This window comes from Hyla sarda, chromosome 3 (genome assembly GCF_029499605.1).
Source record: "Hyla sarda isolate aHylSar1 chromosome 3, aHylSar1.hap1, whole genome shotgun sequence".
NCBI lineage: Eukaryota > Metazoa > Chordata > Amphibia > Anura > Hylidae > Hyla > Hyla sarda.
The window spans coordinates 258543752-258570267 of NC_079191.1; the positions used below are offsets into that span (position 1 = coordinate 258543752).

At 40.2% G+C, this 26516-nt stretch overlaps 1 protein-coding gene across 1 annotated transcript in view; it reads left to right on the forward strand.

The window, feature by feature from the left end:
- RSPO3 (R-spondin 3) overlaps positions 1 to 26516 on the forward strand; it is a 78756-nt gene that overhangs the window by 25729 nt on the left and 26511 nt on the right. Inside the window, exons 2-3 of the mRNA XM_056566490.1 lie at positions 23381 to 23572; positions 25218 to 25364. Of these exons, the coding sequence (XP_056422465.1) occupies positions 23381 to 23572; positions 25218 to 25364 (339 nt within the window). The remainder of the gene's footprint in view (positions 1 to 23380; positions 23573 to 25217; positions 25365 to 26516) is intronic.

Sequence of the window (26516 nt, forward strand, 5' to 3'; positions counted from 1 at the left end):
TCCAAAAGGCATCAAATTACAGATTAGACATTCTTATAATATGTCAACAAAAGTTAGATTTTATTTCCATCATTTACACTTTCAAAATAACAGAAAACCAAAAAATGGCATCTCCAAAAGTTTGGGTACCCTGCAGAGTTAATATCTTGTATTGCCCCCTTTGGCAAGTATCACAGCTTGTAAACGCTTTTATTAGCCAGCCAAGAGTCTTTCAATTATTGTTTGAGGTATCTTTGCCCATTCTTCCTTACAAAAGTCTTCAAGTTCTTTGAGATTTCTGGGCTGTCTGTCACGCACTGCTCTTTTAAGGTCTATCCATAGATTTTCAATTATGTAGAGGTCAGGAGATTGTGAAGGCAATGGTAAAACCTTCAGTTAACACCTCTTGATGTAATCCCCCCTGGATTTTGAGGTGTGTTTAGGATAATTATCCATTTGTAGAAGCCATCCTCTCTTACACTTCAGCTTTTTCACAGATGGCATCAAGTTAATATCCAATATTTGCTGGAATTTTATTGAATCAATTTTTCCTTCTACTCGTGAGATGTTCCCTGTGCCACTGGCTGCAATACAACCCCAAAGCATGATTGATCCACCCCCATGCTTAACAGTTGGACAAAGGTTCTTTTCATTCAATTCTGTTCCCCTTCTTCTCCAAACGTACCTTTGCTCATTTCGGCCAAAAAGTTCAATTTTAACCTCAACGGTCCACAGAACTTGTTCCCAAAATGCATCAGGCTTGTCTATATGTTCATTTGCAATGTTCAAATGCTGATTTTTGTGGTGAGGACGTAGTAGAGGTTTTCTTCTGATGACTCTTCCATGAAGACCATATTTGTACAAGTATCTCTTTATAGTGGAATAGTGTACCACAACTCCAGTGTCTGCCAGATCTTTCTGGAGGGATTGTGCAGTCAAACGTGGGTTTTGAATTGTTTTTCTCACAATCCTGCGAGCTGTACTGTCTGATATTTTTCTTGGTCTTCCAGATCTTGCTTTAATTTCCACTGTTCCCGATGACTGCCATTTCTTAATTACAATCCAAACAGAGGATATTGACATCTGAAAACATTTTGCTATCTTCTTATAGCCTTCTCCAGCTTTGTGAGCGTCAACTATTTTCAGTTTCAGATTTCTAGACAACTGCTTAGAAGAACCCCTGGTGCTGATTGTTGGGGCAAGGTCAGACGAGTCTGGGCATTTAAAACCTTTGAGATTGACATCCCCTGGTCTTCCCAGATGATGATTGAGAACAATCCATGACAATGGCAGGTCTCAGCTTTGCAAAGGGGGCAGTGCATGCTATAAATTCTGCAGGGTGCCCAAACTTTTGCAGATGCCATTTTTTTGTTTTATTATTGTTTTTTGTTTTGTTATTTTGAAAGTGTAAATGATGGAAATAAAATCTAACTTTTGTTGACATATTATAAGAATGTCTAATCTGTAATTGGATGCCTTTTGGAGATTTTTTCCATCTTTCCTTGGCTTCTTTATGCACATTAATACAAATTTTTACCTGGGGTGCCCAAACTTTTGATCCCCACTGTATAAAAGATGTTTTTTTGTTTCAAGTCCCATGCAAGTATATGGGACTTCTGGTACCTTACTCCACAAGTTCCGCTCTGCATCTCCTGGTGAATGTGTCAGTCCGACTTGCAAGCCACACTCAATCTCACAAAGACATGCCCACTGTTTAAGCCCCACTCCTTTTATTTTCTACCCTTTTTGTGCATCGCTCAGGCTTGCAAATCATGCCCAGTCCCACAAAGCCACTTCCCCTTCTATTTTCAGCTTACAATATCTTCATCGCAAATCAGTCCCACTTGAGGACAGGACATGAGGATGGAATGTGAGGACGGGATATGAAGACGGGATATGAAGACGGGATATGAAGACAGGATATGAAGACGGGATATGAGGACAGGATATGAAGTCGGGATATGAGGTCGGGATATGAGGAAGGGGTATGAGGACGGGACATGAGAACGGGATCCGAGGATGGGGTATGAGGACAACATATGAGGACGGAATATGAAGACGGTATATGAGGAAGGAATATGAAGACGGTATATGAGGACAGGATATGAGGAAGGGGTATGAGGACAGGGTATGAGGACGGGGTATGAGAACGGGATATGAGGAAGGGATATGAGGTCAGGATATGGGGATGGGAAAAGAGGACGGGATATGAGGTCGGGATATGAGGATGGAATATGAGGACAGCATTTGAGGTAGGGATATGAGGATGGGAAATGAGGTCGGGATATGAGGACAGGATATGAGAACGGGATATGAGGTTGAGATATGAGGTCGTGATATAGGGATGGGATATAGGGACGGGATATAGGGACTGGATATAGGGTTGGGATATGACAACGATATATGAGGATGGGATATGAAGTCAAAAGCTTCTTCCTTTGCTGATTTTCCTCCCCAAAAAAGATTATGAAGGAAAAAACAGGTAATGCTGGGTACTCAGCTAGTTATCTAAAAAAAAATAGTTTGAGCAATTATAGATATTCATGACTGATTAAAAAAGAATAGAAGTGGTACACATCTTATTAACCTTTTTTAACCCCTTAACGACGCAGGAAGTATATTTACGTCCTGCGCCGACTCCCGCGATATGAAGCGGGATCGCGCCGCGATCCTGCATCATATCGCGTCGGTCCCGGCGCTCATCAACGGCCGGGACCCACGGCTAATACCACACATCGCCGATCGCGGCGATGTGCGGTATTAACCCTTTAGAAGCGGCGGTCAAAGCTGACCGCCGCTTCTGAAGTGAAACTGAAAGTGACCCGGCTGCTCAGTTGGGCTGTTCGGGACCGAACAGCTGACCGGACACCGGGAGGGCCCTTACCTGCCTCCTCTGTGTCCGATCGACGAATGACTGCTCCGTGCCTGAGATCCAGGCAGGAGCAGTCAAGCGCCGATAATGCTGATCACAGGCGTGTTAATACACGCCAGTGATCAGCATAGGAGATCAGTGTGTGCAGTGTTATAGGTCCCTATGGGACCTATAACACTGCAAAAAAAATGTTAAAAAAAAGTGTTAATAAAGGTCATTTAACCCCTTCCCTAATAAAAGTTTGAATCACCCCCCTTTTCCCATAAAAAAAATAAAACAGTGTAAAAAAAATAATAAAATAAACATATGTGGTATCGCCACGTACGTAAATGTCCGAACTATAAAAATATATCATTAATTAAACCGCACGGTCAATGGCATACGCGCAAAAAAATTCCAAAGTCCAAAAAAGTTATAGGGGTCAGAAGATGACATTTTTAAACGTATAAATTTTCCTGCATGTAGTTATGATTTTTTCCAGAAGTGCGACAAAATCAAACCTATATAAGTAGGGTATCATTTTAACCGTATGGACCTACAGAATAATGATAAGGTGTAATTTTTACCGAAATATGCACTACGTAGAAACGGAAGCCCCCAAAAGTTACAAAATGGCGTTTTTTTTTCGATTTTGTCGCACAATTATTTTTTTTTCCGTTTCGCCGTGCATTTTTGGGTAAAATGACTAATGTCACTGCAAAGTAGAATTGGCGACGCAAAAAATAAGCCATAATATGGATTTTTAGGTGGAAAATTGAAAGGGTCATGATTTTTAAAAGGTAAGGAGGAAAAAACGAAAGTGCAAAAACGGAAAAACCCTGAGTTCTTAAGGGGTTAAACAGTACTGTATGTATATGACATTAAGAATTTTTTTAAATCATATTTCACTTTGACATTTATGTATATGCTGTATATTATATGTATATACTGTTTTCTACTGCATAAATCTATACCCTATACAGTTTTGTGCATCTTATGGTAAAGTGAGGTTGCATGAGGAGGTACATGGCAGCATTTTCATATCCTGTCTGCTATGCAGCAGAGGTATGATGAAGAGCAGGCCTAGAAAAAGCATAGTGTTGTGTGCATTGCAATATGTACATATTTGTATGCATTGCAGTGCTAAAGCACTGCACCATAACACTGATAGGGAGTGGCAGAAGTAAATCTATATGGTTGGCACCAGATGAGGGAGTGTGTCTAATACTGCATGAGATGCAAAGGACTTGTGGGCTGGATATTGTTCTAGATGTGCTGCAGTGATGTCTCATTGGGACAACCATATCAGTTATAAGGGACATCAGCCTTGTATGTACTCTAAGGCTGTGTTTACATCATGATTTGTCCGTGCGCAGAACATATATGTTTTTTAAATTCTTATAAAGAATCGAACCGTTAAACATATCAATTCATTAATATTAGACATGTATTAACTACGTTTGTCCTTTCATGGCCTTTGAATCAACTTATACGATATTTATGTGGTACAGATAATCGGAGTCTACCACAATTTTTTGTCCTTTTTGAGTAACGTACTCGTGACGTATATGTGAAATATCACATTGACTAGTATTATATACAGGTTTTTTTTTGTGTTTACCTATGTAAAACGTATACGTCATATCTTCTACACATGCGCATCAGGGGTTTCAGAAGGCGAAAAATGCCCAGAAGCCTAGTTATTATTATTTCACATATACGTTTTTTTACATAAAAAACGTATGCAATGGATTGAAAACATTGTATGCATATGTTTTTTAAACGTATAAACATTAAAAATTGGGTGTGCATTTTTATATCCGTTTTATATATAAGTTTCTAACATACACGTCAAACGTATTAGAAATCGTGATGTGAACACAGCCTAAGAGATTGCATAAGCTGTGCTAGACTTTAACCATGTGGGTGGCTAATCCTGATAGACTGTATATGCTGTGTGAGAATTTAACCCTGTGGAGAACCATGGCCAGACCACTGGGGGTTGTGTAGAACTTCAGCTGTGACAAGAGAGTGAGTTACCAGCAGGAAGGTACAGACTGGCTGCCCTGTGGCCTGTAAAGTGGCTTTCTAATTCAGTCCTGCAAAATCAAAGGGTGAGTGGTGGGCCAAAGTGCTCTTGAAAGAGAAGCCAAACTGTGAAAACTCCAGTTGAGCTTTCATGTGCCCTTTACTGAGGAGAGGCTTCTTTCTGGCAACTCTGCCATAAAGCCAAGATTGAGTACTGCAGTAGTGGTAGACCTTCTAAAAGTTTCTCCTATCTGCACATATGATCTTTAGAGCTCAGCCAGAGTTTCCATTGGGTTCTTGGTTACCTCTCTTACCAAGGCACAGATTACTTAGTTTGGTGGAGCGACCAGCTCTAGGAAAAGTCCTGGTTGTTCCAAACATTTCTAGGAAGAGTCCTGGTTTAGCACTCGTTTCTAGTTCTCTGCCTCCACAAAATCCTGTCTCTGAGCTTTATAGGCAGTTCTTTCTAACTTATAGCTTGTTTTTTGCTCTGATATGCATTGACAGGTGTGAGACCTTATATAGACGGGGGGTCAACTGAATTTACCATGTGACCCCTGTCAAGGTATAGAAACATCTCCAAGATGATCAGGAGAAATGGGAGGCCCCTAGAGCTAAATGGGTTATTGCTAAATACTTAGTAGATGCGCAAAGTTACAGTTCTTCGATTCTGCAAAAACCTCACGGCTCGGCGGCTGCTCACTTTAGCCTGCATAAATTAGTTCAGCTTTCAGGTGCTCCGGTGGGCTGGAAAAGGTGGATACAATCCTAGGAGGCTCTCTCCTAGGACTGTATCCACCTTTTCCAGCCCACCGAAGTATCTCAAAGCTGAACTATATTATGCAGGCTAAAGTCAGCAGCCGCCGAGCCGCGAGGTTCGTGCAGAATTGAAGTACTGTAACTTCGCTCATCTCTACTTAGCATGCAAAATTTTAGTTTTTCATTTTTAATAAACCTACAAAAATGTAAAAAAAAATTCTATTTTCACATTCTCATTTTGGGGAACTGAGTGCAGAATGATTGGGAATTTTTTTGATAATTTTTTTGATAAGCCCTCAACATAGCAAAATGTAAAAAGGTTTGAAACTTTTCTGAATGCATTGTATCCTTGGCAGCTCTTAGCTCTGGGAACCAGACAGTGCCTGTGCTGATATTGATCTTATTTATATTATGAATTATAACTTAACCCCTTCAGGACGGAGCCCATTTTGGCCTTAAGGACCGGAGCGTTTTTTGCACATCTGACCACTGTCACTTTAAACATTAATAACTCTGGAATGCTTTTAGTTATCATTCTGATTCCGAGATTGTTTTTTCGTGACATATTCTACTTTAACATAGTGGTAAATTTTTGTCGATACTTGCATCCTTTCTTGGTGAAAAATCCGTAAATTTGATGAAAAATTTGAAAATTTAGCATTTTTCTAACTTTGAAGCTCTCTGCTTGTAAGGAAAATGGATATTACGAATACATTTTTTTTTGGTTCACATATACAATATGTCTACTTTATGTTTGCATCATAAAATTGACGTGTTTTTACTTTTGGAAGACACCAGAGGGCTTCAACGGTCAGCAGCAATTTTCCGATTTTTCACAAAATTTTCAAACTCAGTATTTTTCAGGGACCAGTTCAGGTTTGAAGTGGATTTGAAGGGTCTTCATATTAGAAATACCCCATAAATGACCCCATTATAAAAACTACACCCCCCAAAGTATTCAAAATGACATTCAGTCAGCGTTTTAACCCTTTAGGTGTTTCACACGAATAGCAGCAAAGTGAAGGAGAAAATTCACAATCTTCATTTTTTACACTCACATGTTCTTGTAGACCCAATTTTTTAATTTTTACAAGGGGTAAAAGGACAAAATTTTTACTTATATTTGTAGCCCAATTTCTCTCGAGTAAGGACATACCTCATATGTCTATGTAAAGTGTCCGGCGGGCGCAGTAGAGGGCACAGAAGCAAAGGAGCGACAAGGGGATTTTGGAGAGTACGTTTTTCTGAAATGGTTTTTGGGGGGCATGTTACCTTTAGGAAGCCCTTATGGTGCCAGAACAGCAAAAAAAAAACACATGGCATACCATTTTGGAAACTAGACCCCTCGGGGAATGTAACATGGGATAAAGTGAACCTTAATACCCCACAGGTGTTTCACGACTTTTGCAAATGTAAAAAAAAAATTTTTTTACCTAAAATGCTTGTTTTCCCAAAATTTTTTTATTTTTAAAAAGGGTAATAGCAGAAAATACCCCTAAAAATTTGAAGCCCAATTTCTCCCGATTCAGAAAACACCCCATATGGGGGTGAAAAGTGCTCTGCTGGCGCACTACAGGTCTCGGAAGAGAAGGAGTCACATTTGGCTTTTTGAACGCAAATTTTTCTCTGGGGGCATGCCGCATTTAGGAAGCCCCTATGGTGCCAGGATAGCAAAAAAAAACCCACATGGCATACCATTTTGGAAACTAGATCCCTCGGGGAACGTAACAAGGGGTTAAGTGAACCTTTATACCCCACAGGTGTTTCACGACTTTTGCATATGTAAAAAAAAAAATTTTTTTTTACCTAAAATGCTTGTTTTCCCAAAAATTTTACATTTTTAAAAAGGGTAAAAGCAGAAAATACCCCCCAAAATTTGTAACACAATTTCTCCCGAGTACGGAGATACCCCATATGTGACCCTAAACTGTTGCCTTGAAATACGACAGGGCTCCAAAGTGAGAGCGCCATGCGCATTTGAGGCCTAAATTAGGGATTGCATAGGGGTGGACATAGGGGTATTCTACGCCAGTGATTCCCAAACAGGGTGCCTCCAGCTGTTGCAAAACTCCCAGCATGCCTGGACAGTCAACGGCTGTCCGACAATACTGGGAGTTGTTTTGCAACAGCTGGAGGCTCCGTTCTGGAAACAGTGGCGTACCAGACGTTTTTCATTTTTATTGGGGAGGGGAGGGGGGCTGTGTAGGGGTATGTGTATACGTAGTGTTTTTTACTTTTTATTTTATTTTTTGTGTTAGTGTAGTGTTTTTAGGGTACAGTCGCACGGGCGGAGGGTTCACAGTAGTTTCTCGCTGGCAATTTGAGCTGCAGCAGAAAGTTTGCGGCAGCTCAAATTTGCAGCCAGATACTTACTGTAATCCTCCGCCCATGTGAGTGTACCCTGTATGTTCACATTGGGGGGGACATCCAGCTGTTGCATAACTACAACTCACAGCATGCCCGTTGGCTGTCGGTGACTGCTGAGAGTTGCAGTTTTGCAACAACTGTAGGCACACTGGTTATGTATCACTGAGTTTGTGACCTAACTCAGTGTTTCACAACCAGTGTGCCTCCAGCTGTTGCAAAACTACAACTCCCAGCATGTACGGTGCATGGTGTACGGTGACTGCTGAGAGTTGTAGTTTGCAACAGCTGGAGGCACACCGGTTGTGAAACACTGAGTTAGGTAAAAAAAAACTCTGAGTTTCACAACCAGTGTGCCTTCAGCTGTTGCAAAACTACAACTCTCAGCAGTCACCGACAGCCAACGGGCATGCTGGGAGTTGTAGTTATGCAACCAGCAGATGCACCACTACAACTCCCAGCATGCACTTTAGCTGTTTGTGCAAGCTGGGAGTTGTAGTTAGACAACAGCTGAAGGTACACTTTTCCATTGAAAGATTGTGCCTCCAGCTGTTGCAAAACCATAAGTCCCAGCATGCCCATAAGGGAATGCTGGGAGTTGTGGTGGTCTGCCTCCTGCTGTTGCATAACTACAGCTCCCAGCATGCCCTTTTTGCATGCTGGGAGCTGTTGTTAAGCGACAGCAGGAGGCTGTCACTCACCTCCAACGATCCAGACGCTGCAGGTCAGTCCCGCCGCCGCAGCTGCTCCTGGGGCCCCGATCCCAACAGGGGCGCCGGGGATCGGGGTCCCCAGCACCCGGGGTGCACGTCCCGCACCCGCTCACGTCCTCCAGAAGAGGGGCGGAGCGGGTGCGGGAGTGACACCCGCAGCAGGCGCCCTGATTGGTCGGCCGGTAATCCGGCCGACGAATCAGGGCGATCGTGAGGTGGCACCAGTGTCACCTCACCCCTGCAGGCTCTGGCTGTTCGGGGCCGTCAGAGACGGCCCCGAACAGCCAGTAATTCCGGGTCACCGGGTCACTGGAGACCCGATTGACCCGGAGTCGCCGCAGATCGCTGGACTGAATTGTCCAGTGATCTGCGGCGATCGCCGACATGGGGGGGCATAATGACCCCCCTGGGCGATATGCCGGGATGCTTGCTGAACGATTTCAGCAGGCATCCGGCTCCGGTCCCCAACCGGCTAGCGGTGGGGGCCGGAATTCCCACGGGCGTATGGATACGCCCTCGGTCCTTAAGGACTCGGGATTCAGGGCGTATCCATACGCCCTATGTCCTGAAGAGGTTAAGGAGTTCAGATAGGTATTCTTTTCTTTACAGAAGTAGACATTGTCAGTCACATCACTGTGGTGTAGGGGTTTACTCTTCTCAGGAAAGCATATCTAGACCACAAAAGCGAAACCTATGATGGATGCATCTTTTTCTCTCTTTTCTGACAATGTTTGTGTGTTTGTTATACTGGGAAGACAAGTAGAAATAGGACTAGATCATTCATTCAGATCAAAAAGGAGGATGCCCATTTTAAATTACTATGAGAATTGGGCTTTTATCAAAGGAACACAAGTCTGACCTGGGAAGTTAAATAATATTTTCCATATGAAGAACCTGAGAAACTTTCCTTAAAATTTGTCAGTCACAACCAGATGTTTGCCAGCACACATCTGGCAGTAGTGCAATATTGTACGTTTATGGGGTTTCCACTAAAACATACTTCTTAAAGTTTTGGTCTTCTTTTGTTTTAGGTGATGTCAAACGTAGATCTAGGTTTATGTTTTTTTTTCCTTTGCCCTGTTACAGTGGATGGTCAGTGAATGTACACTATTACTAGTGATGCACACCTTATCTAAAGATATCAGAGTATGTTTAGTACAGTTATCTGCTTTATATGTTTAGTACAGTTATCTGCTTTATATGTTTAGTACAGTTATCTGCTTACATATACCTCTCAACTTATTTAAATGGCCAATGAGTAACATTCATTTTACAATTGTTTATTGTTATGAAAGTTCCTTTTTTACGCGTAGTTCTATGTGATTAAATACTCTTATTTAAATATTATCACACAATTCATCTGATTATAACAATCTTAAAGAGGTTGTCCAGTGAAAATCCACAGGGTAGGGAATAAGTATCTGATTGCGGGGATCCTCCTGCTGGTGAGAATGTGTGCGATAGACAGCACATTCTCCATTTACTTGCATGGCAGAGCCGGAGATGGCAGAATCGGCGCTCCATATAAATTAATAGACAATGAGCAGTCTTCAGCACGTGCTGAGCTCTGATTGAGCCTCATTTATCAAGACTTTCAAACAGTAAGACTGTCCTTTTGCCAAAGCTCAGATTTTATATTGACTTAATTCAATAAATAATAACATTAATTATTGAGTTCGGTGCCAGAACTCTGCCCTTGTGCCTTAGTTTACTTACCCTGAAGCTAAACTCTGTGAACACAGTGCAACCACAATGGATTCTGTCCATTTTATTATTTTACAACCCTAGCAGGCTGTAGTTTGTTTGTTTGTTTTTTTATTTGAATGGGGAAACCACTTTAAGGTGTACATTCACTAGTAAAAGTTTGCATTCCCTGTACAATCCACTCCAACTGGTACATATAAAAAATGGATATCTTTTACACTATAGGGTCTCAGGTATCCTTTCGATCAGAGGGACCTCCGCTATTCTTACGTTTAGGAAAATACCAACCAATCCTGTTACAATTATATGAGGGTAGACTAGACGAGCAGACATTCTGTGTAAAGCTGGCCATATAAGGGCCAATTGTCCTTCCCAACAGTACAAGTCAGAATATAGCCATTTAAGGTGATATATTCAGCATCATGAAAAGCAGACAAGATTCTCTGACATTTTTTTTTAGAATGTTATAAAATGATGGAATTTTATAATAAATCTTGTCCAAATAAGAGACTATGACACCCTTCTTCTACTTTTTGTTAGGGCCACAGGTACTCTGTTGACCTCAGAAGTTGGTTTTCTACAAATACACAAGGATGAAAAACCAGTGTAAAAGGCCTCTACATAACTACATAACTAAAAAGTTGGCCAAACATGCCAACATTGTTTTTAAGAGAGATAAGCCAACACCAGGAGTGTGGCAGCAGCCTACCTTGCATCTCTCCATTCACCACATTCAAACGATTCACCAAGCCGGATGTCCATGTGTATAGATGACCAGCAGCTACGCCATCTGTAGGGGTACATTTATAAGAGCTTAAAGGGGTACTCCAGTGGAATTTTTTTTTTTAAATCAACTAGTGCCAGAAAGTTAAACAAATTAGTGAATTACTTCAATTTAAAAATCTTAATCATTCCAGTTCTAGTTACCTGCTGTATAATACAAAGGAAGTTATTTTCTTTTTGAAATTCTTTTCTGTCCCAACCACAGTGCTCTCTGCTGACACTTCTGACCATGTCAGGAACTGTCCAGAGCAGGAACAATTCCCCATAGCAAACCTCTCCTGCTCTGGACAGTTCCTGACATGGACAGAGGTGTCAGCAGAGAGCACTGTGGTCAGACAGAAAATAAATTAAAAAAGAAAATAATTTCCTCTGTATTATACAACAGCTGATAAGTACTGGAAGGATTAAGATTTTTAAATAGAAGTGATTTACAAATCTGTTTAACTTTCTGGGACAAGTTGATTTAAAAAAACATGTTTTCCACCGGAGTACCCTTTTATGCAATATTTGTTGTCATCAAGCAAAGGTGTAGTGGCTGGCCAAAGCAAGGCAATCCAGTACCAGAGGACTATATGAGGTTTATACAGAGGTTCAAATACCAGATAAATGATGGAATACAGAAACAGTATTATGTAAGGGGTCACTCATAAAGCGCAGAATAAATAGAGGCAAGGAACAGCAGGAAGTTACTGTAGTTGGTGTCTAACTGATCAAAGTTACATTGATTGTCATAAAGCAAGGGGTAATGGTAGCCAGAGGGCCACTGAATTGCAGGCAGACAAATTTTTCCAAGCTGCCCCTCACTAAAAAAGACACACAGAGAAATCCAAGGATGGACAGATTCTTGAATTGATGAATTTAGTCTACGAACAGGCATAAAACATCAGTGAACTTTTTGTTCCCTAATTCCTTACGGAGCATAAGCTTTGACTTCCACCTTTAAATTGTTTCATATGGTAGCGTGTTAAATCTGCACAATGTACGTATGTTCCCAAAATAACAATGACCCACTGCCAAATTTGGAGTCGGGAAGGAATTTTTACTTCTAGTATGAGGGTTTTTTGCCTTCCTCTGGATCAACTCAGTGGGGACTCATTAGGGTTATTGGTTGAACTTGATGGACTCTGGTCTTTTTTCAACCTTATGAACTATGTAACTATGTAACTAGTGATCTTATGAGGATTTTGGCACGTAATACTGTACATGTGTATTTAATGCTGAAATTCCGGTTCAACACATCCCTATTGCTTCACTGTTAAGTGCAGATCATAATATATTATATGTAAGGCAGCACAAGCCCTATAAAAAAAAAAACATGCAGGAAAAATGTAAGCCAATAGTCAAATATGTATTTAACAAAAGTATTTTTTATCTCATTGGTCATCATCATCAACCTCATGACATTCCATTTCACATGGCCAATATTTTACAGATGTGTGAAAGTGATAACAGCTGTCTGACACATGCATGTTTGTATTTTCCTTATAATGTCTAATGATTGTGTAAGATGTACCAAGAATTACTGCTATGCGATGGAAATTACTTCAACTAAATTTAGAAATAACCCTTTTTCTAGAGGTTTCTTCTGCCATTAAACTACGCATAAAATGTAGGCAGCAGCGTGAATTTAAGCATATAAAAATGAAGTTCCCTATCATGGGTTATGACAGGATATCCAATTCGCACGTAATTATTGGCACCCTTTCAAAATTGTGGAAAATAAGATTGTTTCAAGCATGTAAACTCACCAGGGGCAAGTAACAGGTGTGGGCAATATATAAATCACACCTGAAAGCAGATAAAAAGGAGAGAAGTTCACTTAGTCTTTGCATTGTGTGTCTGTGTGTGCCACACAAAGCATGGACAACAGAAAGAGGAGAACTGTCTGAGGACTTGAGAACCAAAATTGTGGAAAAATATCAACAATCTCCAGAGATCTAGATTTGCCTTTGTCCACAATGTGCGATATTATCAAGAAGTTTGCAACCCATGGCACTGTAGCTAATCTCCCTGGGTGTAGACAGAAGAGAAAAATTGATTAAAGGTGTCAACGCAGGATAATCCGGATGTTGGATAAGCAGCCCCAAACAAGTTACAAATATATTCAAGCTGTCCTGCAGGCTCAGGAAGCATCAGAGTCAGTGTGAACTCTCCGTCGACATTTAAATTAAATTAAACGCTATGGCAGGAGATCCAGGAGGACACCACTGCTGACACAGACACAAAAAAAAAAAGCAAGACTACATTTTGCCAAAATGAATTTGAGTAAGCCCAAATCCTTCTGGGAAAACGTCTTGTGGACAGATGAGACCAAGATAAAGCTTTTTGGTAAAGCACATAATGTTTACCGAAAACAGAAAGAGGCCTACAAAGAAAAGAACACCGTACCTACAGTGAAATATGGTGGAGGTTCAATGATGGTTTCGGGTTCTTTTGCTGCCTCTGGCACTTGGTGCCTTGAATGTGTGCAAGACATCATGAAATCTGAGGATTACCAACAGATTTTGGGTCGCACTGTACATCCCAGTGTCAGAAAGCTGGGTTTGCATCCAAGATCTTGGATCTTCCAGCAGGACAATGACCCCAAACATACATAAAAAAGCACCCAGAAATGGATGGCAACAAAGCGCTGGAGAGTTCTGAAGTGGCCACCAATGAGTCCAGATCTAAATCCCATTGAACACTTGTGGAAAGATTTTAAAATTGCTGTTGGTAAAAGGCTCCCTTCCAATTAGAGAGACCTGGAGCAGTTTGCAAAGGAAGACTGGTCCAACATTCCGGCTGAGAGGTGTAAGAAGCTTATAGGAGGTTATAGGAAGCGGCTGATTTCAGTTATTTTTTCCAAAGAGTGTGCAACCAAATATTAAGTTAAGGGTGCCAATAATTTTGTCCAGCCCATTTTTGGAGTTTGGTGTGACATTATGTCCAATTTGCTTTTTTTCCTCCATTTTTTGGTTTAGTTCCAATACACACACAGAGAATAAACGTGTGTATAGCAAAACACGTGTTACTGCAATCATTTTCTGTAAGAAATACTTCATTTTCTTGAAAAATTTCAGGGGTACCAACATTTAAAGCCATGACTGTATATATCGTCTGGGCTTTCTTATGATATGGATGTCTGCAGGAGCTGGGATGTTGGGAGTCTTCTGTCTTCTTCTTTCTGGTTACATATGTGATCCATATGGTTGACAATGGGTCACAAGACCATAACGTCCTTGGTATTGTATGGTATTTCATCTGATTTTAACCCTTTAATGACGCAGGACGTATATTTACGTCCTGCGCCAGCTCCGGCCATATAACAGAGTCACACATGACATATAGGGTTGGTCCCGACGGCTGACTATAGCCGGGACCCACGGCTAATATCAGACATCGTGGTGATGCCTGGTATTAACCCTTCAGACATGGCGATCAAAGTTGATTGCCGCGTCTAAGGTAAAAAAAAAAAAAGCATTCCCGGCAGCCCAGTTGGGCTGATCAGGACCACCGCGATGAAACCGTGGTGTCCCGATCAGTTGTACGGACACTTGGAGGTCCCTAACTGCCTCCTCGTTGTTCGATCACCTAATGACTGCTCCGTGCCTGAGATCCAGGCAGGAGCAGTTGAGCACCAAAATAACACTGATCAATTCTATGCTATGGCATAGTATTGATCAGTGCTGCCAATCAGTGTAATGCATGTTATAGTCCCTTATGGGGGCTATAACATTGCAACAAAAAAAAAGTAAAAAATGAAGTTAATAAAGATGATTTAACCCCTTCCCTAATAAAAGTTTGAATCCCCCCCTCCCATTTAAAAAAAAAAACCTGTGTAAATAAAAATAAATATAAACATATGTGGTATCGCTGAATGCATAAATGTCCGAACTATAAAAATGTTGTTAATTAAACCGCATGGTCAATGGCGTGTACGTAAAAAAATTCAAAGCAATTAAAAAAAGTCAGATAAAAACATAAATGGTACCAATAAAAACTTCAGATCACGGTGCAAAAAATGAGTCCTCATACATCCACATATGTGGAAAAATAAGAAAGTTATAAGGGTCAGAAGAGGACTTTTTTAAAGTATTAATTTTCGTGCATGTAGTTATGATTTTTTCCAGAAGTAAGACAAGTATAAGTAGGGTATCATTTTAATCATATGGACCTACAGAATAAAGAGAAGGAGTAATTTTTATTGAAAAAAGCACTTCATAGAAACGTAAGCCCCCACAATTTACAAAATGACGGGGTTTTTTTTTTCAATTTTGTCGCACAATGATTTTTTCTTTGGTTTCGCCGTTGATTTTTGGGTAAAATGCCTGATGTCATTACAAAGTAGAATTGGTGGAGTAAAAAAAAAAAAAAGCCATAATATGAGTCTGTAGGTGCAAAATTTAAAGGGCTATGATTTTTAAAAGGTGAGGAGAAAAAAACAAAAGTACAAAAACTGAAAAGTCCTTTAGGGGTTAAGCTTGATCCTCTCAATCTGGATGCAATACCCAATCCCATTTTTTTTTATAGAAATTTCCATAACATACAATCAGTTCCATTAATCTGAATAGGGATATTTCAGATGAATAGGACAGGTGCAGAAATTTTGCAAGTAATTTGCCATGTGTAAATTCATAGGAGCTCTTAAAAAGAGCTATTTGAGCTACACAGGACAACAATTGCATACACAGTACAGAGGGAATTCCATAGTAAAAATCATACAGGCACCCCATTATAGTACCTTGTTTTCTTAAGTTATAGTGATGGTGTGGAAATAGGAGTTGTGCCTATGCCATCACTTGCAAGTGCTGGCTGTATTATAATTTAAAATGTTACTACTGTCATAAAAACTAAGAAATAAAAACATTTGGTATGTCATATGAATTTGCCAAAAGAACAGTAACTTTTTAGTGGTTAAAGTGGAAGCAGCTTACTCTGTCACCCCTTCGGTCCCTATAACACAGAAGTAGTGAAGTGTATTATAACAGTGATAAAACGTCCCATAGAGGGACTAAAGAAAAGTAGACATTATTTTTGGTTTTGGATACCTTGCCTCCCAAAAGACATGGTTTAAAATGATCAAAAAGAGAAACTACAGCTCACTCCACATAAAAATGAGTCCCCACACAGCTTTGTAGGAAATAAAAAGGGATAACAATAGGGTGATGCAAAGCAATTTGTTTATTTTTAAGTAGTAAAACATTACAAACATTATGTAAATGTTGTATCATTGTAATTATACTTACCCATAAAATATTTTTGCACAAAAAAAAGTTGCACTTTTTTCAATTTCATTCCACAAATATATTTGGGATTTCAGAATATATTTTATGGTAAAATATAGGGTGCTATTAGTAAAGTAATAGTTAATGAATATTGTGTAAGGCCGTGACTATAAGTCAGTAAAACCTGTGCTTCAGATTTTCAGTCACAGTGAAGTGAGCCAGCTCTGTTGTCACCAGAATGCCCACCACCCAATCGTATAAGGCATATGTAGTTCTGTTTGACATTCTTTTTTTGCTTTTTATTATGGACATTATATTAGGACTTAATCCACAATAATTTAGTTTTCTAAATGATTGAGAACAGGTATGAGTTCTTTTTAGTGAAGGTGAAATGGCAAATGTTTCAAACAATTGCAGTACCTTTGAGCCCATTTTAGAGCTAAGTTTGTTAAAATAGTAGGTTTATTGACATTCTGGGATTAAATGTAAGAATTTATATATTTGATATGAAAGACATAAAAGCTACATATGTTGTTTGGCAAGAATAAATCTTAGATATTCAGTTATTAACTCAATATGTCAATAATATCTTCCCCTACATATGTACAAAGTTAGTTGTTTGGCAAGAATAAATCTTTTTAAGATATATTGTGTCATTCGTCTGATCAGCTATAGGATAATAGAAATAGCTGTCACCCAAGCCAACATGTTAGGCAAGATGGATAAGATTGACCCATCCACAAATTTGATCAATGTACATATTTGTATAGGAAATTGGAGCTTAGGTATGTATGCACATGCTTGTTGAATATGCCTTTGAATAGAACTGCATTCTGTTCCTTCCACAGTCTTTATTAAAGGGGTATTATCAATTTATTATGAGGGCCTCCCGCTCCATTGCTGGCCTGTGTGTGTAAACATAGTTGGATCACTAGCCTTGCTGTTTACGCAACTACAACCAATATCACAGTAAGAGGAAGATGAGCTAGTGTTTACGCAACTCTGATAAAAGTCATTATGTAAATTGCATGAAACAGCCAGCTCAACTGTTTATGGCTAAGGCTTTGGGCAAGAAGCTTTCATAACATGATAGGAATACCCCTTTAAGGAATGTGTAGTTGGAGTTCTGTCAGCTGCTTTCCTTTTGTCGGTGGTGATGTTCAAACACTATACACTGCTGAAAAGTAATAAGCTGCCAACTGAAAGAACGCTCCTCATCAAACACCATTCACATATCCATTCATCAGGGACTGAAAAAGTAGCAAACAACACTACAAAGCAGGGGTCTACAGAGCCTGTTTTCTTATAACAGTGGCAATTTAACTAATATGCTCTGTGAGTGCTGGTCCCAGAAGCAATGTACAGTACCTTTACTAAGCCATCTGTGTTTTAATCAATGCAACATGGTATATCATATTAAATTATTACTAGGCCATATCCACAAGGACATTCTCCTGCAGATAGTGATATGTCACTGAGGTCCTTTTTTTTGTATGTACACTTAATATGGTGCACTATAGTGCAGAGGTGAAATCCCTTTGATATTCAGTTCTTAACTCAATCTGTCAATATTATCTTCCCCTTCACTACTGCAGTGCATCATATTTATTTTACTACTGGAGATATATTTAGGATATACATGTAAAAGATGCATAATCTGTTATACAGACTGCTGAAGTTGATGGAACTTAATCTCTTGTAGAGCAAGCATATGTCTTCTATGTACAGGGTGGGCCATTTATATGGATAAAACCTTAATAAAATGGGAATGGTTGGTGATATTAACTTCCTGTTTGTGGCACATTAGTATATGTGAGGGGGGAAACTTTTCAAGATGGGTGGTGACCATGGCGGCCATTTTGAAGTCGGACATTTTGAATTCAACTTTTGTTTTTTCAATAGGAAGAGGGTCATGTGACACATCAAACTAATTGGGAATTTTACAAGAAAAACAATGATGTGCTTGGTTTTAACGTAACTTTATTCTTTCATTAGTTATTTACAAGTTTCTGACCACTTATAAAATGTGTTCAATGTGCTGCCTATTGTGTTGGATTGTCAATGCAACCCTCTTCTCCCACTCTTCACACACTGATAGCAATACCACAGGAAAAATGCTAGCACAGGCTTCCAGTATCCGTAGTTTCAGGCGCTGCACATCTCGTATCTTCACAGCATAGACAATTGATTTCAGATGACCCCAAAGATAAAAGTCTAAGGGGGTCAGATCGGGAGACCTTGGGGGCCATTCAACTGGCCCACGACGACCAATCCACTTTCCAGGAAACTGTTCATCTAGGAATTCTCGGACCTGACACCCATTATGTGGTGGTGCACCATCTTGCTGGAAAAACTCAGGGAACGTGCCAGCTTCAGTGCATAAAGAGGGAAACACATCATCATGTAGGCCACTGGATATGCGAAATTGCTACATGATGATGTGTTTCCCTCTTTATGCACTGAAGCTGGCACGTTCCCTGAGTTTTTCCAGCAAGATGGTGCACCACCACATTATGGGTGTCAGGTCCGAGCATTCCTAGATGAACAGTTTCCTGGAAGGTGGATTGGTCGTCATGGGCCAGTTCAATGGCCCCCAAGGTCTCCCGATCTGACCCCATTAGACTTTTATCTTTGGGGTCATCTGAAGGCAATTGTCTATGCTGTGAAGATACGAGATGTGCAGCACCTGAAACTACGGATACTGGAAGCCTGTGCTAGAATTTCTCTTGCGGTGTTGCTATCAGTGTGTGAAGAGTGGGAGAAGAGGGTTGCATTGGCAATCCAGCACAATGGGCAGCACAGTGAAGACTTTTTATATGTTGTCAGAAACTTGTAAATAACTCATGAAAGAATAAAGTTACATTAAAACCAAGCACATCGTTGTTTTTCTTGTGAAATTCCCAATAAGTTTGATGTGTCACATGACCCTCTTCCTATTGAAAAAACAAAAGTTGGATTCAAAATGGCCGACTTCAAACTGGCCGCCATGGTCACCACCCATCTTGAAAAGTTTCCCCCCTCACATATTTTAATGTGCCACAAGCAGGAAGTTAATATCACCAACCATTCCCATTTTATTAAGGTGTATCCATATAAATGGCCCACCCTGTACATTTGAATGCATACAATTTGAAAGGAATGGAGCGCATAGCGGTGGTCAGACACCCCGCCATCAGATGCTTATGCCCTATCCTGTGGATAGATAATAAGTTAATTTTCGCCAGAGATCTCCTTTAATTCAGTTTTATAAATATACCATATATAGTTTTTTTTTATTACTTAGTACTGATAGGAAATGATAAATACATTTACTAGATTATGCTTATGTCATAATTTCATTGCAGTTCTGTCAAGATATTGCCAGAATTTTCCAAAATCAAAACAAATGTACAACAGTTTTACCGCCATTTTATAAAAGTTGAAGCAAAACTGTAACAGAAACACAATGAAACCACAACATGTTAACACATCCTAAAAGGAGTCCAGTATATATATATTAGTTAAGATATTCTAAAAATGTAACATGCTTAAAGTCTCACCTTGTGGTAGAGCCCCTTTTAGCTATACAAGCCATCACCTTTTCTCACTCAATTTCAGAATGTGATTACGCAAAATTCCCAAGCAATCCTTTTCCAAACTGTTGTCTTTCTAGTGTCATCAATCACTTCTGCATGGAATATGTTGAGAATGTGAATGATGCACAGTGACAATTTTATCACAGTTGTCTTTTTCACTCTAATGAGGCATAGACAACGTTTTTGGAAAATACCCCATTGCAATTTGCTTGTAACCACAAGCTTTCTCTACTGAATGTGAACTTGTTAGTGGCTTACATTCCATAGTAAATCACATTCCTGTTTATAATAGGAATTTTGGGAGATATATAGATAGATAGATAGATAGATACAGTATCTCACATGAGTATACCACTCACACACAATTATATCTTCTCATGTGACAACACTGAAGAACTGGCACTCTGCTCCAATGTAAATTAATGAGAGCACAGCCTGTATAAGAGTGTTTAATGTTGTGTCCCCTCAAAATAACTCAACCCACAACCATTAATGTCTAAATACTAGCAAAAAAAAACTTGAGTACACCCTTAAGTGGAAATAACCAAATTGGGCCCAAAGTGTCAATATTTTGTGTGGCCAGTATTATTCCCCAGCACTACCTTAAGCCTCATGAGCATGAGAGCTTCACAGGTTACCAAAGGAGTCCTCTTCCACTCTTTCATGATGACACCACAGAGCTGGTGGATGTTATAGACCTTGCCTCATGCAGCCCCAGGCCATGAAATTTTCACCACCATGCTTGACTGTAGGAAAGACACTTGTGTTTGTACTCCTCACCTGGTTGCCCTCACACATGCTTGACACCATCTGAACTCAATGGGGGACATTTATCATCAGTGCTTTGGGAAGCAAGCTCTGTGGGCATTTTTTTTTTTTTTGCTTTAGTTTTGCTTATGTATGGCACATTAATCATACTATCACAGGAGGGGGTTGATACATTTGGCTTACATAAGCAAAAACCAATACATCACTTTTGAATACCATTTTTTTAGCACACATAAGCAAAAAACAATAAATGACTTATGTTTATTAAAAATTTTTTACCACTTTTTCCCCCTAAATGTACTAACTCATTTTTTTTTTTTTTTTTTTACTTCTCATTTCAGATCCGTGTATCCTGTGGATTACTTTAGATTTGGAGGACTACGGTGACCAGTGTTTTTTTTTGTTTAATGTTAATAAAATGATTAACGAGGGAGAGGGAGTCCATTACTAAGCCTGGCTTAGTGTTAGCCACAAAAACAACTAGCGCTAACCCCCAATTATTACCCCAATACCCACCGCCACAGGGGTGCTCTGAAGAGCCGGTACCAACAGGCCCAGTGCATCAAAAATGGCGCTCCTGGGCCTAGGCGGTAAAAGACTGGCATTATTTAGGCTGGGGAGGGCCAGTAACAATGGTCCTCACCCACCCTGGTAACATCAGGCTGTTGATGCTTGGTTGGTATTTGGCTGAGAATAAAAATAGGGGGAATCTTATGCTTTTTTTTTTTTGCATAAATAATTAAATAAAAAAATTAAAACGCATAGGGTTCCCCCTATTTTTATTTTAAGCCAAATATCAACCAAGCAGCAACAGCTTGATGTTACCAGGGTGGGCGAGGGCCATTGTTACTGGCCCTCCCCAGCCTAAATAACGCCAGTCTGTTACTGCCTAGGCCCAGGAGAGCCATTTTTGACACTCAGGGCCTGTTGGTACCAGCTTTTCCCGGCACCCCTGTGGCGGTGGGTACCGGGGTAATAATTGGGGGTTAGCGCTAACTGTTTTTATGGCTAACGCTAAGCCCCAGCTTAGCAATGGATTGCCTATAAGACAGCTTCCATTACTAAGCCTGTCAAGTAAATAAAAAATAAAAAACACAACACATTTTTAAAAAAATTTATTCCAAATAAACACTCCCCCTCAAGCCCTTGTTAACCATTTTATTAACATTAAACAGAAAGAAAAAAAAATGCTGATCATCGATGCAGTCCAGCGAATCCGAAGTAGTCCACAGGATACACAGATCTGAAATGAGAAAAATAAATAAAAATAGGTTAATACATTTATTGTCACCCACCCGCGCATCTCCCATGCAGCAGGACTACAACTCCAAGCACGCCCTTACAGTAAGGACATGCTGGGAGTTGTAGTCATGTGATGCGGGAGATGTGCGGGCGAGTAACAAGCTTGTCACCTACCCCCCCTCCCGCTGCATGACTACAACTCCCAGCATGCCCTAACAGTAAGGGCTTCATAGTGATGCCAGCCCAGACTCCTTTTAACATATAACGGAGCCACAGAGTTTTAGTCCCTACTGTAAGATCAAATTTCCCGCCAGGTCCCATGATTGGCTGCTCTGTCCCAGCCAATCAGCGGGAAATGTGAAATTACATTAGGGACTCCAAAAACTCCACGGCGCCGAGGTATGTTAAAGGAGCCCTGGCTGGCATCACTCTGCAACGGCCCGGGCTCCATCTGATTCTATCCCTGCTACCCTCACTTAATAACGGGGGCCCTGATTTACATCCCTCCCTTGTCTCCTACCCGCCCGCACCGCACATCTCCTGCCCGCTACGTGCTACAAGACTACAACTCCCAGCATGCCTTCACTGTAAGGGCATGCTGGGAGTTGTAGTCTTGCAACAGGTAGCAGATGTGTGGCGCGGGCGGGTGGGAGACAAGGTGGGGATGTAAATCAGTGTGATCCATGATCAGGTAGTCAGAAAGCAGAAACATAAGCAAGGTTCAAGCTGGTGTAGATTCCTGGAGCTTTTTAATCAGATGCGCCTAGATCTGCGACAGTCTCAGTTGATAAATCAGGGTGCACTGGAAAGTGAAAAGTGAAAAAATGTAAATAAGCGTAGTTGCGCCAAAGTTGCACCAAATATGCGGGAAAATAAACTCTACACACTTCGATAAATTTGGGCCAATAAGTTTATCTTGGTCTCATTGGACTACAGGACATGGTTCCAGTAATCTATGGCCTTAGTCTGCTTGTCTTCAGCAAACATTTTGCAGGATTTCTTGTGCATCATCTTTAGAAAAGGCTTTCTTCTGGGACAACAGCCAGGCAGACCAATTTCAAGAATACCATGTAGACCAACATGCAATGCTTCTACATGTTGGCCTTTTTGGCTGTGTGCATGGACCTATATGGTGCTATGCTCTGTCGCTTGAGTTCCTTTTAATGCTGGATGGCCAGTCCACAATTAGGGCAACATATCAAAAAAAATCCATAAAAAAAACACTTCTTCTTGGGTGACTTATTACTCATATCTACAGTACAAATCCACATTGTGACCTTTTACTATGGTCAATTTATTGTTTTAAATATGTTTTCTATTACAAAAAAAAATGTACACAAGTTACACAAGTAAAAAAATAAAGTAATATATATATATTTATTTATTTTTTATTTCTCCTATTTTTTTCAGTGCATCCCAATGTCAGCCAGAATTGCCAAGGTGGATGTGCCACATGCTCTGATTACAATGGCTGCATGACATGTAAGCCAAGACTGTTTTTTGCTCTAGTAAGGAACGGTATGAAGCAGGTTGGAGTTTGTCTTCCTTCTTGTCCGAATGGTTACTATGGGATACGTTCTCCAGGAATTAGTGAATGTAAAAGTAAGTAAAATGGAAAGATTTTCAGGACAAAACTATATATATTCAGTCCAGTACTATAGGAGGCAGATTTATCACCCCTTGTGCAAAGGATCAGTGAAGAAGTTGCCCATACCAACCAATCAGATTGCTTCCTTAATTTTTTTTAAAGGCCCCTGAAGAATAAAAGCAGGGATCTGATAGGGTGCTCCACTGCTCAAGTTTTGATAAATCACATGTGTATGTATTATACATAGCACTAGAACTCAAATTACTGCTTAAGGGTGCGTTCGCACGCCACTGCGAGTTACGTTACCATTGATTTAAATGGGTCCACAGACAGTCCGCAATAGTTTCAGATTTGTGGACTGTCTGTGGACCCATTTAAATGAATGGTAGCGTAACTCGCAGTGGGAAACCCACTGCTAGTAATAGCGTGTGAACGCACCCTTAGGGTGCGTTCACATGGGCATATTTGTCAGCGGATCCGCAGCTGCGGATCCACTGACAAAGGCCCCTAAAGTGCTGCCCTCTTTGTGCCTATGCGAGTTGCAGTGTATTCGCACATGCCGCACATCGCAGCTGCTCCCCCGGCTCCCTGAGCTACACAGAGAGCAGCCGCAATGTGTGCAAGTACACTGCAGGGTAACTCGTACATCCCAGTGTGTCTGCTGGTAGCGGCGGATTGCAGCTATTAGCAGGCACAAAGAGGGCAGCACTTTAGGGGCCTTTGTCAGCGGATCCGCAGCTGCGGATCCGCTGACAAATACGCCTGTGTAAAGGCACCCTTAGGCTAGGTTCCCAGACAGGTTTTTTTCTGCTATTTTTTGGGGGATAAACTGCCACTGCAGTTTTTGAGCCAAAGTCAGAAGTGGATCCAATAGGAAAAAGAAGTATAAGTCCTTTTTCTTCTATTTCCCATTCGTTTGAATACACTTCTTGCTTTAGCTCAAAAACTGTAGTGGCATTTTTCCAAAAGGCATATAGAAGGTTACATTTCTCAGTAATATTCAGACTAAAGAAACTGTATTTTTAATACTTAACTTAAACATATTGAGCCAGACTGAGTGGTAATAAAAGGGGTTTGCCCATGAATACAAGTTATTCCCTATCCTTAAGATAACGTATCTGATCACAGTGGGGTCTGACTGCTGGGACCCCCTGCAATCTTCAGAATGGGGAGCAGAGTGTCCCCTAAGAATGGGTAGCCAAGAAAGTAAAAACTCCTTTGGAATCAGGGCACCAAAATTCATTTTGGATTGACCATAGGTTCTTTTCAAGGTGACAGATATTTGTCCCTATAATCTATGGGTTGCAAACACTAACCTAGTTCTCGGTAGTAAACAGAAAATATAAGTAAGGATCATAGCAAAAGCAACTGCAATCATTTATGCATATACATTGTATGTTTTGGTGAATCCTAGAAATTCAGATGCCTAACAAATCCACAGGACAGACATACAATAAATAACAATAAGGAATACCATAGTAAGCTTCTCCATGGCTTAAATGACATACACCAAATAACTTTATAGTAAAAAACCATAGGACAGGCTATAGATTTACTGTACCTTCATGTCAATAATGCCCTTATGACACCTGACCCATTGCCTCATATCATGAACATACCATTTTAATAAGCACTTACCGATCTTTTGTGTGCTTTCAGAATGTAAAGCGGACTGTGAAACATGCTTCCACAATAGTTTCTGCACAAAATGTAAAGGTGGATTTTATTTGCACAGTGGGAAGTGTCTTGACACATGTCCAGATGGGTTTGAGAACAATAACCACAGTATGGAATGCAGTACTATTGGTAAGTAGTATCTACCATTTGATTTCCAACTATCTGCCTTTAATAAAGTATAGTCAGCGTTTCTGGTTTACCACACATATATGAGTTTTCAAGCTGGAAAAATAAAGGGGAGGGAGTTCTTAAAATACTGAGATCCTGAATGGAAGGTTGAAAATAAGAATCTTCTGAGACTGACTTGCCTATGATTTACATGGTAAAGATGTCCAGGTAGAAATCCATGAGTGATTAGAAAATGCCTGGTTTTCAAGGATATGAAAACTTGTTAAGTTGCTAAAGAACCTTCTAAGCTTCATATATTATTAGAAAAAATAACATTTGTCTTAAAAAAAAAGTCATAGTTCATATACATGGCAGTGCCCTGTGCATAGATGCTGTACAGTTTTATAGCACAGAGGTGTAGAGTTTCCATATGCTGCACTACAGACCATATGTTAGATGGAAGAATACCTCCATACACAATGAAGCAGCCACAATACTTCATAAGAAAATGTTGTAATACAAAAGTAAATGCCTTATGCCCCTTTATTGCAACCCTATGAGGCTAAGTTTGCACTTGGTTTTTTTTCTGGAAGTTTTAGGATTTCTGCCACTGCAGTTTTTGAGCCAAAGTCAGAAGTGGATCCATAAGGGAGGAAAAGTGTAAGTCCTTCCTTTATATTTCACATTCCTTTTTAGTACACTCCTGGCTTTGGCTTAAAAACTGCAGTGGCAGTTTTCCAAAAACGCCAGAGGAAAACCTGTGTGGAAACCTAGCCTATGGCTAAGTTTCCACTTGTTTTTTTTTCTGGCAGTTTTTGGATATCTGCCACTGCAGTTTTTGAGCCAAAGTCAGAAGTGGATCCATAAGGGAAGAGAAGTATAAGTCCTTCCTTTATATGTCCTATTCCTTATGAATACACTTCTGGCTTTGGCTTAAAAACTGCAGTGGCAGTATTCCAAAAACTGACAGAAAAAAAAACAAGTGGAAATTTAGCCTTACTGCAGTATACAAAAGTCAATCATACTATGGCGATGTGCATGTGCCTGAAGATCGGTGTATGTAGAATAGTTGTTTTAGCTGCAGGCTTTTTACATTCTCTTGGCGATGAAGTGTGTGACTGTTAATGGTTCAGATAATAACACCAAATATTTCACAAGCACTCGATTTGGCCT